Source organism: Rhododendron vialii, chromosome 13a (genome assembly GCF_030253575.1).
Source record: "Rhododendron vialii isolate Sample 1 chromosome 13a, ASM3025357v1".
NCBI classification, from domain to species: domain Eukaryota; kingdom Viridiplantae; phylum Streptophyta; class Magnoliopsida; order Ericales; family Ericaceae; genus Rhododendron; species Rhododendron vialii.
This window is the reverse complement of record NC_080569.1, coordinates 17,372,119-17,385,618: the sequence shown is the minus strand read 5'-3', so window position 1 is coordinate 17,385,618 and position 13,500 is coordinate 17,372,119. Positions and strand designations below refer to the sequence as shown.

The window sequence follows — 13,500 nt, the reverse complement described above, 5'->3', positions numbered from 1 at the left end:
TAGCACTCTGTGCTTTCTAGAACTAGGTGGGTAGTGGTCATGACCACGCAAACATTTTATATGGAGTTCAAAATTTTGGAATTTAACAATCTCTTTGCAGCCAAGGGAAAAAATAATGTATGGAAGATTGCACTATGTAGGTACGTGTTTTTCATCTTGAGAATTAGAATATACGAATGTGTATTTTGCGCAATAGGCACTACCTTGAAATAGATAAGTAGGAAGGTTATGTATTCTCTTTTGAACACTGATCAGTACATAATAGATATTGATTCTATAGCATATTTAATTTTATGGATTTGTAAGACGGATTTTTTAGGAGTTTTTTCGACCTGTTGTGTCAAATTATTCGGCATGGTTTTTACTTCTGCTGATAGAGGAGAAAGCAGCTGTAATAAGTTGAAAAAAGAACGATGATTTGGAAGATTCACTTTGATACTTTGGACAAAAGATATTATTCCATATGTTTAGCACAAAGTGCCGACCACAATTTTTTAAATTTTTTGGGTAAAAGGACTCGTGAAGAGTTATTTATTTTTCAATAAAACAACTTTTATCCTAAGTTGGTCCGCAACTTTGTAAACAAAAAAATGCATAGTGCCATTAATAGATTATTGTGTCTTTGGTACCGTCAAGTGGCGCATTACACTCTTCTGCCGTAATATCTTGACGCAAAGTGTATCACTTTTGATGGAGCCTGAGGCCCTGCTTTGTTAAGGTTCTTACTTTTTAAATACTTATTTTTCATTTTAGAAGATATCTTATTCTTTTACTATACATAATTTAACGCAAAAAAATATTTAAAAAGAGAGGGGGATGTGCCAGTTGGTCTGGTCCACCAGACCAGGTTTTTTATTTATTTATTTAATTTATATTTTGTACTCCCTTCATTTCTAATTGAGAGTCAATTATTTTATTTTGGGTTGTTCCAAAATGATGATTCTTTTCCAAAAATAGAAAAAGAAATTTGGTAATTTTCTAAAAGTGTCACTCACACAGGTGAATATAAGTGTTATAAAATAAGTAGAATATAATGATAATAGTGAAAATGATAGGCATTAAATTTGAATACAGGGGTAATAATTGCATATCCCCTTAAATTATTGGAATTCTCAAAAGGGAAACTCAAGAAAGGGTGCGAGTATTTGTTTATCAGTGTATGTGTACAGGGAGAGGTGGAGAACCCTTGTCACCTCTTGTGTACTCTTGTAAAAACAGGTGATGAAAAAGAAGGTGGTGAATGGACCAAACATCATCAGATACTCCAGATCCTATCATTGTCCCAATCCTTTGACCATTTGGCCTGGTGTTGGTCCTATCAATACCTTTGACCCTACTACTCTATACCTGCCACCTAACTGGAAGAATAGGTCTGTACTGATGGAGGTGTCTTTATTTCCAAGACCAACTCGAGCTGCTTCTGTTTTCCATGCCAACCAACAGGTTAACAATTTACTCATAATCTAGTAGATTTTCATCATTTTTTTGGTGAACCCTACGCAATGACGAAAAAGTTATTCCATATTATTCATTCCCAATTTTAAACACGTGAGATATAAATTGACTTGGTTGTTCTGCTAAATGAGCGAAATGACTTATTTTTTTGTTTTTATTCAAAATATTTTGCATTTGTTAGTTTTTTGTCAATTTTTTGTGTGGATTATTGATTCTTCTTGACGGAAAGAATTTAAAAAGTAAAAAATTACTATAGAAACCTAAATTTTTTGAATAAAGACAAAAATAAGCCAATTTTTTCGTCTTTATTCAAAATAATTTGGGTTTCGATTATAATTTTATACTTTTTGGATTCCTCTTCTCGTGACGAAGCAATAATCCATAAAGAGTTGACGAAAAACTAACAAATGCGAAAAAAATTTAAATAAAAACAAAATAATAAACTACTTAATTTATTTAGCCAAACAACCTTTTTGTCAAATCTAATCATATAAGCACCGCCAACTACTAGCAATGAGTTTTTTTTTTCCTACAAATTAGTCCCTCTCTCCCTCTAAAATGGGTCGATGTCCATCATGTCAAGCTCGACTGGCAGCTCCACAGCCAGGCAAAATTGTTCAATTGAACACCCTTCAAAAAAAAAAATTGGAATACATGTACTAATAATTTTGATTTTTTCATTTTTTAAACACCAAGTCGTAATAATCTTGGATTAAAGCCCAAAAAGCCCAGCTTTTTGGAATTTTCGGACTTTATTTTGGATATTTTCTAAAACATTTGAACAAAAGTCAAAAAAGCCCAGCTTTTTGAAATTTTCAGGCTTTATTTTGGATATTTTCTAAAATATTTGAACAAAAGTAAAAAAAAAAATTTAATTTTTTGATTCCTTTCATAGGGATGAACCAATAATGCAAAAAAAAAAAAAAATGCAAATTTTTTTTTGATAAAGACAAATAAAAAAATCCGGCAAATAAGCCACTCAATACATTATTGGAATTTGAATACTTTTCTCCCGCAGTTTTTCATCAAGAATTCATTTTCAGACAAGATGTTAGAAATCGTCAATGGTTCTTCACGTTTAAATTCCTTATCTCTCTGCCAAAAACAAGTCATTTCCCCTGCAGGCAATTACGCAAGGTGCACAAGGAAACATCATATATCAATGGAAAGAACACAGATTCGGCCGGCATGATTTACATTGATGGCAAATCTAACAATAAACCCAAAAATTAAAGAAAATAGCGTCTATTGTATTCGCAACAGCGTTCTCCCCTCCAAACGAAACAACCTGATCATTCGATGATACTACCGTAAGTAGAAAACAATGGTTCAGCAGTTGAATCTAGTACAACAAAGCAAAGATGGACCTAAACTGGTTTTAAGTTTATAGACAGGACCACCCGAACCTATATGTTGTGCTGTGACTGACTAGCTTCAAGTGCAAATACAATGTTTATTTGTAAAGGTCTTCCATGGTATCTTTCAAGCGTTGAAGATCAGCACCAATAACTTCAGACACTTTTTTCCCATCTTTGTAGAAATGGAGAGTTGGCTGCAGAAAATTACTCTCAGCGTCAGAACCAAATGTATAACCCGTTTACATAAATACACCACCTTTATTGGCGATTGTGATGATAAAAAATAAGCGATATTGCGATTGTGGTATACTTGCAGAAGGTGTGAAAGACGAGCCACAAAATTAGCCAATCGCATTGTGATGAAAATTAGTATTTGCCAATTAGTAACCTTGACACAGCCATAATTGACCAATATATAGTGCAGTGTAACATAATCCAAGCAAGCAAAATGAAGCATATCATTACAATGAGTCCAGCTTGAATTTTCTTTTTATATGCACCGGCGACGGTTCCTATTCAAAACTTGTGTACAATAATATACAAAAACTGACCAAAAACTTCATAACAAAGAAAACTACATCATAATGCATATAGTGACCACTATACATACAGAAAAAAGGGAAAATTAGCCATAAGTACGATAAAGTAGTTTTTATTTAGGGGAATGACGCCATCAAAATAGCTTTAGTGAAAGTCCTTCAACTTTTTGAGTTATTGAGCCATAAGGACAATATATTTTCACGAAAAAACTACCCTATGGTAGGGTAGGGTAGGGACGTAGGGTACCTTAGGGTTTAGTCCATTTCATATGATTTTAGGGTGCATTTTCCTATTATAAGGTTTTAGTAGTTTAGGCACTTTCATAAGATTTAAGATTTTAGGTACTTTCATAGGGTACCTAGGATTTTAGGCACTTTCATAGGGTACCCTGGGGTTTAGGTAGTTTTAGGCACTTTCACTAAGTTTAAGTTATTAGTGAACTTTCACTAGTTTTGCAAAAAGTGTATTTTAGTAATCATGCAACACATTTGTCCATATGTTTGATTGCAAAAAGTGTTTGTCCTTATGTTTGATTGTAAAAGGTGTTTGTCCTTCAGCTCAAAAAATATAAATATAAAGGATTTTTAGCTAAGTTTCCCTAGAAAAAATCGTTTATGTTGAATCATTTCTAAAAATTTCCACTTGTTTATTCTTGAAAATAAAAAACAAACCACGCCTCCCAACTTGAGATTGCAGAGAGGAAATCTGTCCAGTTTTGCAACCAAGGAAACCTATCACGAAAGAAGACCAACATTTGGTTCACAGTTTCTTTCTACCAGCACCTTGTTCTTGTTGACACAAGGAATCATGCACTCAAAAAAATGTCTGAAAAGGCCACCACCTAAGTTTTTGAAAAAAAAAAAAACATTATCATATTGAAAGAAAATGCTTATCAGCTGCCTACTGCCACATCCACTTCTCCCGTATTGTTTTTGCCCAATGGAACTGGCATCTCCATAATCTGATTATAAAGGTTTAAGCATTTCGTATCCTCAATGTATTGTAGTACCCGACACTGGGAACAAAAGAGAACTTCAAACCCAAGACTCCAAACATGCAACTGACATGCATCGCTAGAAAATTCAATAAGACGAGGTCACACGCAATAGAAGGATAAGGAAAAGAAGAAGATAAACAGTTGTCTCACCACTGAGTGAATATCCAATTCACTTAAGGCGCTTCCAAGCCCCTCCTGCAAATACATTGAACTGATTAAAGGAACAAAAATTCCAATTATATTAGAAAAAGAAAGGAAAATCTATCAACAAAACAACTACTATTAAAAAAAGCATGGGTGTAGTCAACTTTGTCAGGATTTAAGATATAATTTCCTAAAGTCTTTTTTCTTTTACATATGAAATAAATTTATCGAACAAAGAAAGAGAGCATTTGAGACATGAAGAACTCCAAAGTAGGCATGTCATCAGAAATCATCAAAAACTGAAAGAAGCAGCTTCGCGGGGGCACCAAGTCTCCATAAAAATATAACAAGCAGCTCTTTAGTACAAATAAACTGGAGTTAGTGAGTCTTAGCTGATGCAGTAGCTTTGAGGGCGCTCGTGTCATTTTAGTGTCCTTAGTGTTAATAGAGTGCTGGAAAACTCATTTCGAGCTTGGGACAGCTGGGAGATCCCTTGGGAATGGTCTTCAATCAAGCTAGTTTAGAGCATAGTGTGAAAGTTTTCCAACATCCTAAGGTGGATAGTTCATGGCACGACTTGGGGGTGTGTATTGTGAGGTACTACGAAGATATCTTGATTCACAGGAGGCATGGTAAATTGGTGATTTCATTGCACAAAAGCATGGATGCGGTGGATGTACACAAACAGAAGCTCCTATTGAAGATGGGTTATTGCATGAGGGTTGCATAATAAATTAGTTCTATAGTTCTATGTTTTCTTCGTAAGTTGTCTTGTGTCTTGTGTCCAACTTGAGGACAAGTTGTTTTTCTTTAAAGGAGGTTGTATGATGCAGTAGCTTTGAAAGTACTCATGTCATTTTAGTGTCCTTAGTGTTAATAGAGTCTTGAGTCTATATATAGGTGAGTTGGTCTTTCATTTGGTGGCTTTTGATTATAAAGAATATTGAATATATTGATTGAGACAATTTCTCTCTCTACCCTTTGGGGTTTATCCCCTTGAATGGGATTTTGCACCTTTTTTTGAATCTCTGATTCCCTTTGATATTTTGATTGTATCATTAGCTCTCAGCCAAACCCCAAGTTTGCAAACCATATCTTCTAATAAAATGGTCAATTATATGCCTCAAGAGAAAAATTTACATTAACTCAAAGGGGTTGGCCCAGCAGTCAAGGCTTGGGACTTAGAGTTAGAGGTTTGCTCCCTCCTAAGCCTAAGGTGCAAAACCTCTCAGGTGCTATCAACTCTTTTAAGGCCAATCCATACAAAGCTTTGCTCTGAATTTAATTGGGATCCCTGCAAGTGGGCGGTGGGATTGGTTCCCCAAGATTAGTTGAGGGTGTGTAAACTAGCCCGGACACCTGAGTTATCAGAAAAAAGGACAAAATTTACATGATCCATGGGATATAATAGCCTAGTTGTTCTCCACAAGATAATCTAAAAACTCATCATTCTCCTAAGCCTATAGAACCTCTCAATATATCACAAAGAACGTTGACCTAGCTACTATGAGAATGTTCGTTCGGACTATGCTTCAAAACTCTGGTGGCAAAGTTAATACATACGATAAATCATTGCCTTAAAATCTCTTGATGATTCTTTCAAACGGCCATTTCTTGATCCTGCTTGTTATCCAATTGTTGTCCAATAGGAAGATTCCAACATCTTCCTCACATATGTTATTGTTAGCTGCATACAATGTGTGATATGTAACCCATGAGTATTTCCTAAGCCGTGCTGGTTGAGATGCCCCAGTAGAATAACTTTCGCCTACATGTGATATGTGACCCAGAGGTCATAGAAGCCCAAAGTTAAAGATGGTCAAGCAGAAGCTGTATCAATATGGACGTCAATGACTATCACCATCAAGAAAGACCGCTTAAAACACATGGAAACTTTTGGGATACATGCTATGGTGCTCTGGCATAGGTTTACGACACACTGCTCTAACAATTGACAGAATTAATGAAGATCAAGTGTTTTACACATGATAGTGCGATTAATATGAAACTTTTTAAAACACCTACATCATGGATGCTTATTTTCATTCCTTGATCTCTAAATAGTAAAATGCCAAGCATGCTTTATTAAACGGGTAGTGAGGTCTGAGCCCAAGCCATATGCCAACATATTTCAGGTGAGCATGCTGAGGGCTAGATTTCTCTTAGGGACGAGCTATTTGCAACCACAAATTTCCTAAAGGTAGTCTGTTCTAAACCTAACCCACAAATCTTATAACAATTTCCTAAATGCAACCTAACAAATATCCATAATTTTCTCTCTCATGCACCACCACCAAATCCTCCATAACCCCCGTGGTCCACCACCACCACCGTTCACCACACCAGACGGGAATAACAATCAAAGGCGGTTGGGGCAACGGAGCTCGGAGAATCAGTCGACCAAATACACGGCGATCAGGTTATGGCCCAATGAACTTCAACGCCTCCTCCGCAGAGTAAACAGCCAGCTTCTATTTCCTTTTGATTTGTACGACTTGCCGGAACCCTAGAATTTAATTCGAAGGAAGATGGGGAAGAAACAGCACAGCAAAGATCGAATGTTGATTGTTGTTTCTGTTACCGCCATCAACACCACACTACTTGCCAAAAAAAACGATGAATAACAATCGGACACTCAATCCTGAAAATCACTACCAAAATCGGAAATTAACTTCTGAAAATGTCCACAAAATTCATATTCTAGAATCCGAACCCTTTATAACACATCTTGAAGATGCGTCATGTCTTTTTTTCTGTTAAAAAAGTAGATTTTGAAATGCATAATGTCTTCGTATTACACATTTTGTGAGTGCGCGATTAACATCACACATTTTGTTAATGCGTGATGGGACTGGTTTTTGCGGTGGCAGCGACGGCGTCATCGTCGTTTTTGGATCTGGGTTTTCATCTGTTTTTTTTTTTCTGGTCAAGAGGTTATCGGAGACCAAGCTCTAAAAGGAGCTATCCATACAGTAACGGGGAGAGAGAAGTGGTGGTAACGGGGAGAGAAGTGGTGGTAACAGGAACTGGTTTTTTTTCGATGGTGGTGGAGGAGTGGCTATCGTGGTGGTGTGGTGATGGTGGTGGTTCTGAAGTGGTGGTAACAGGGAGAGAGAAGGGAGAAGGAGGAGTGGGTTGTGTGTAGTAATTTTAGGGGTATTTTTGTCAACAAAAAATAAGGGTATTTTTGTCCAAAGTGATTTATTTTAAAACAAGCTACGCATAGGAAATTTGTGGTTGCAAATAGCTCAGGCGTTCTCTTTTTCTTTTTTTTTTTGAAAGGCTCAAGCCTTCCCTTATGTTCTCCATTGTATTTACTTTTACTAATCTACATTCTACAATGTTCTAAAAATTGCTAGGCAACGTAGGCTCTAGTCACGCTGGAAAAGGGGCGCCTAGCACTAGGCGGGGAATAGGCGTTGAACCACCGCTTAGCACCTAGGTGGAGACCAAAGTTATCAATCTCGTATAGGTCAGCGTACCCTTTTATCTATTGGGATGGTACGTGTAGTGGCCCGAATAACCGGCTCGGGGAATGCCCGAGCCACATGACACATTACAGTATGTTCGGTGTGAATAGGGTGAATGTAACCGAGCGAGTTATGATTCGCTCAATTCAAACCCTATTCGGGTACTACGGCAAGCCACTCTCTTGTGCAGGCAGGTTACCAGACCAGCTTAGTGCGACCAAGCAATTGTTGGGGGTTTGATTCCATGCATGCTCGATCACCAAGCTATGGGGTCATTCACCGAATCTCTGGTGCAACCAGGTTGCCCTACCTGGGCTGTTGGAGTCAGGTAGACCCGACCCAGATTTGACCGATACGACCGGCGTAATTTAGGGAAGGCATTTTGTGCACGTGAACATAACTGCCAGGTCCATACGTCATGATTGACGTCACCCAAGGCGGTTATCTCGCATGCCGAGAACGTGCTTGCTTGGAGAGCAAGCCGGAGGATCTATATAAAGGAAGAGCTAAAACCCTAAAGAGGTATGCCGCTACTCCTACCCTAATGATATGTCCATAAGCTTTCCTCCTCCTACAAAGACTTACTTAACCATCGGAGTGCCTTCCTAGTCAATTCTAGCCGGAGGGGCACTAACCATGGGTGCACCTAAGAGTGGAGGCCCATGCCTAAGCATGAACAAGAGGATCAACCTAGCCCCCACTAACCAGAACCGCACAGTACGTACCAGTACCGATTTGTCTTAGATATGTTTTCGTATAATTACAAAACTTAAAAGATAAATTCTATCTAGCAATAAGTTATACTCCCTTAAAAATAAAAACACTTAATCCATATTTCATTTGTGTAATCAAATCAATTGGGTCTAAATTACCAAACGGTGGAGATAAAGAAAAGTATCATTGCGCCACAGTCACCACCTACTCCTGCAACACAAATATTTTTACCAAAACCCTCAAAATAATACTACTCCAGTAAAAATCCCCTTCTCTCTCACTAGTTTAAACATTGATTAAAAAGTGAGGGTACATAAAAATCCCCTTTTCTACACAGAATAATAACCTCTCCTAGCTTTCGTTACTTCTTTTATTGGAAAACTACCTACCAACCAAACTTGCCATCATTGAAGCCATACAGCTGGTACCCTTCCTCTTCTCCTTAAACGCAACAGAAGAATTTGAAGCTCCTGAAAAACTCGGGATCTTCCATGGATTTTAGACAACGCCGTGTTGTATTCCATAATCCACCTTCTATTTCTTCTCCTCTTTTTTATTCTTCCTCTTAAGGGCTTCACAACGGCCTTTCTCAATGGTCAAAACCTCTGTTCAACATACTGACAAGATCCGGGAAATGGCCGGAACAACCTGGAATGGCTGAAACAGAGCGGGATTTTAGGCGGAAAGGAACATAGTGCCAGTTATCACTTTTTTTTTCCAGCACCGTACAAACCGGCCGGAACAGGACGAGATTAATAACTTTGGCGGGGACTAATCGTCCTAAGTGGTCAACTTTTAGAATACTGCTAATCTAGCAAGTGAATACTTAGCTCAAGACATTTGAGATTTTCATGTGTTTAGATTTACTTTACCTGTCATTGGATTTTGTCATTGGTGGTTTAGGTGTTCCATGGGCAGTGTCTTGTGGTTCACATCCAGTCCTTCCCCAAATTTCAAAGTGCAAAAGTACAAGCTAATTGTAGGTTGATTGAGGCAAGCACCTCAACCATTAGGCGCAAAATAGGAAGGAAAAAAAAAACGCAAAAAACAAACATGACTAAACATCCACTCATAAGCACTGCCCTAGGACAGCTAGGTCAATGTTGATTGATGAAGCATTAAGGATTGCTATAACCTCCTCACCCTAAAGCCATTGCCCGCAATGCCTTTTCAACTCCATAATATCAACAAATCAGAAATCATTCCTACCTGATCAATATCGATCTTATATGTGGTGACATTAGGGTACTTTTCGCTCAACTGTCCAATGACGGGAGATAATAACCTACCTGCAGTAGATGAAAATAACACAACACTTACACCAAAGTTATACCATGTATCCTCGAAGTAAAATGTGCCTACTGCCTATTCTTAATTCCAAAGGCAAAATAAACTGAAACGCATATCACCCCATTAACAAACGATCTATGACGCTCTTACATGGACCGCACCATACTGCAGTGAAGTAGAATACTGCTGGCAAAGTTTCATCTGATGCAACAGAATTCAGCAAAGATGTAAGCGATTAATCTACTTCTACCAGAAACTATGAACTGAAAGTTGAAAGAAGAAGACGGTAACATGAAATTAACATTGAAACATTTCTTTTATAAGTAAAGTTTTTACCTTGAACCTTACGAAGAGAGCTTCTGAACTTTTCTTCAGAATCAATCCCCACAATATTTGATGAACCTGGCATTAGTAATTGCATCAAGAACAATAGCAAAATGGACATTACCAGACATCACACTAAAGATGATGTGACAATTTGCATCCACAGAAAACGGTAACCTGATTGTCAAATGAAATACTTTTTCTTTTTTTTCCGGTCAAACGGAAATTCGTCAAATGAAATACTGAAAGGAAAGTTCAACATGAATGAAAACTGATGCAAGAAATTAGTTGTGAATAACAATCCTTCTAAATATCCAAATCAGTTTTTTGAAATCACTAGGATTATGTCGATGATTCAGATTTCTAAAACATTCGCCATCGGAATTAACAACCCATCCTTCTTCTCTACATCACTTACAGAAAAGAGATTTTAAATTCGCTTATCTGAACACTACATTTTACACACGACTTTATCATATTCTTTTGTTATCTCAGTGTGACCGGGTCAGCTTAGAGCCTTAGACCAAGGTTTTATTTAACTACAGTAGGTCGTGGCGTAAGGTTATGGGGAATATCAAACCACACTGTACGAGAATCAGTTGTAGAAGTCGTGAATTTTTGAAAGATCACTTTTGACCCACAAAAATAAAATTAAGAGCCTAAATCACCCGTAACGATCAAGTATCGGCCGTGGATTGGTCCCGTTACATAATAGGAACCAGCCGGTACGCATGCGATTTTCATCTCACTGTTAGGTATCTCGGAGTGTAACGATATCGGAAGGCTAAAAAAAAGTTACGTATCAGCCAATATTTAAAACCTTTGCTTTGGCGCACCTCGACGAATGCCTCCTCCGCCCTCTAGTAGGGTGCCCATTTAAAGCTAGAGAGACTTCCTGTATGGACTGGCCCCACAAGAGTTGATAGAACCTAAAAGTTTGTAAATCTGAGACCTTTGGAGGGTGCATACCATGAGTTGTCCCCAACCTTGGCCAATAGGTTTAGACCACCTTTGTTATAACCAAATACACCATTTTATTTATCTTTTATGTGCCACCACATTTTCTTTTCTTTCTTTTACAAAAAATCGAATCACAAACAATCATGGGCGGACCCAGTATTGGGCAAGCGGGGTCACTTGACCCCACTGAGTTCCAAAATACTCTAGAGCAAGTATAGTTTTGAGGAGTATTTTATAATTTTGCCCCAAAAGGATCACATTCTTGCCCTGAAGATCCCACGAAATTTATAATTCTTGCCTTCTTTAATTGTGACGTTATGCAACTCAATATTTTTTCTCTCTCCACAAAGTCTACGAGTCTATAGACTCTTACTTCATAATCTGTTCTTGTATCTCTCTCTCTAAGACAAAAGCAAACAAAGGCAAAAGCAAGCAGTCTTTCTAGATGAAAGCTAGGTCAGATAATTACCAATTAATGTAAAAAAGCTTGGGTATGGTAGTTTCTACTCTTTGTTTTTTTTGTTTTTGTATTTAATTCAATATCTTATCCAATTTTTACATACAAAAAATAAATTACATATGTTATAGATATTTGACCCCACTGCAACTAAATTCTGAGTCCGCCCCTGCAAACAATGCTGATACTTACAAAATTACAGCAATAGAAGTTTAATTAACAAATTAGCCGGAAAAATAAAAGAACTTCGACACCCTCCGATTGGTTAACTGGTGGAGTATCAATGAGAAACATAAACCCTACATGGCCACAACAGAAACACATAGCAACTGCTAACTGAGAGAGAGAGAGAGAGAGAGATACTTGAGGACGATGAGCACAGGCTTCTGCGGAGGCTGAAATGCGGAGACAACTCAAATTCGGCGGTGGTAGAAGCGGTGAAGGTTGCGGTGAAACTGAAAAAGGTTTTAAGAGAACCCATAGAATTGGAGTTTGAAACTGCTGCTGTTGTTGTATTCGAAGACGAATTGATTAGAGGACCGTTGATAGAAGGCGAAATAAGCCTCTTCTTACGATTTAGATTTCGTAGTAGAATTGCGTTTCTCCTCATTTTTTCTCTCCTTCCTCTGCGGAAACGAATTTGTTGCAGTGTCGGTTGATAATGAAACCCTTTTCTACAATTTAGGCTTTGTGCTTTGTTTGGAAGTTGAGAAGAAGGTGTGAGAAAAGAAGAAAAATGAAAAAAGAAATTTAAACAGGGGTCCTGCTCTACATAAATACGTAAGTTCTAATATTAATAGCTTTAAAAACTTGATCAAATTAAATAGGCATCTTAACTACCAGACTTATTTAGGTGTTCATTCTAAGAGTTTTAAATACTTATGTTTCATCCTCAAACTACATTATTGACCCATTATACCCCTAGTATTGACCCATTATACCCCTAGTATATATTGATATAGATATTTGTATATATATTATTTTCATTGACCCATTATACCCCTAGTATATATTGATATAGATATTTGTATATATATTATTTTCATTTACCTTAATAATATCCATTGTCGTTTCCATGGGCCCAAAAATCCGGGATGATGCAATCCCATTGAAGCAAATCTGTTTCTCTTTTCCCACCCAAAAAATTAACTTCCCGTATCTCAAATTTATACCTTACACTCTCTCTCATGGAGATTGAGGAAAGGGGAGGACTGGTTGCCCCAGACAAATCCTATTTGTCCTCTTGTGCTTCTCCCTTACTAACATCTTCTCTCTCCTTACTTCCGGCCAAAACCTGCTACCCTCTCCTCCAACGCCGCAACATCTTTTTCGGATCTGTCATCTCAATCGTTGTCTGTGCCGCCAATGAGGTCGCCGACGAGTTTGGATTCGTCAAGCTCGCTGGAGCCTCCTACAGAAACACCTTCGCCGATCTCGTTGGCATTGTTCTCACTGTGCTTCATTATGCCGTCAAAGATGCCCCATGATGCTGTCAAAGATGCCGGAGAATATAAAAAGCCCCATTATCGTATAATTTGCCAAAGCCTCCTTCAAAGACGTAGTCACCAATCTCGTTGGCATTATCCTCTATGTACTCTTTCTTTCTAATAATTTCCATGGATTGAGTAATAGTTATTTTTTTTTATGGATTATTCAATTTTCATGATCAATTTGTATAAATAATCCATGAAAAAAATGGATGATTTGTTCCAATTTAAGCATGATCAATTTGTGCAAATTAATCATGAAAATAATTATTTTTATGAAAAACATGATCAATTTTTAATACAT

The 13,500-nt window shown here is 37.5% G+C and overlaps 1 protein-coding gene across 2 annotated transcripts; it reads right to left on the bottom strand.

Moving 5' to 3' along the window:
- Positions 1-2,684: 2,684 nt before the first annotated feature.
- On the bottom strand, positions 2,685-12,472 carry LOC131313458 (thioredoxin O2, mitochondrial-like). 2 transcript variants are annotated; one of them, XM_058341773.1, is made up of 6 exons: positions 12,073-12,472; positions 10,305-10,370; positions 10,119-10,169; positions 9,888-9,967; positions 4,501-4,545; positions 2,685-3,007 (listed from the first exon to the last, which is right to left on the bottom strand). In XM_058341773.1, exons 1-6 carry the CDS (start codon positions 12,317-12,319, stop codon positions 2,909-2,911), a joined length of 588 nt encoding a protein of 195 aa, XP_058197756.1. In that variant the 5' UTR covers positions 12,320-12,472; the 3' UTR covers positions 2,685-2,908. The 2 variants fall into 2 exon arrangements, with proteins under 2 accessions (XP_058197756.1, XP_058197757.1); XM_058341774.1 differs by having other exon boundaries at positions 2,903-3,007; positions 4,501-4,561; positions 12,073-12,455.
- Between the last annotated feature and the right edge of the window lie 1,028 nt (positions 12,473-13,500).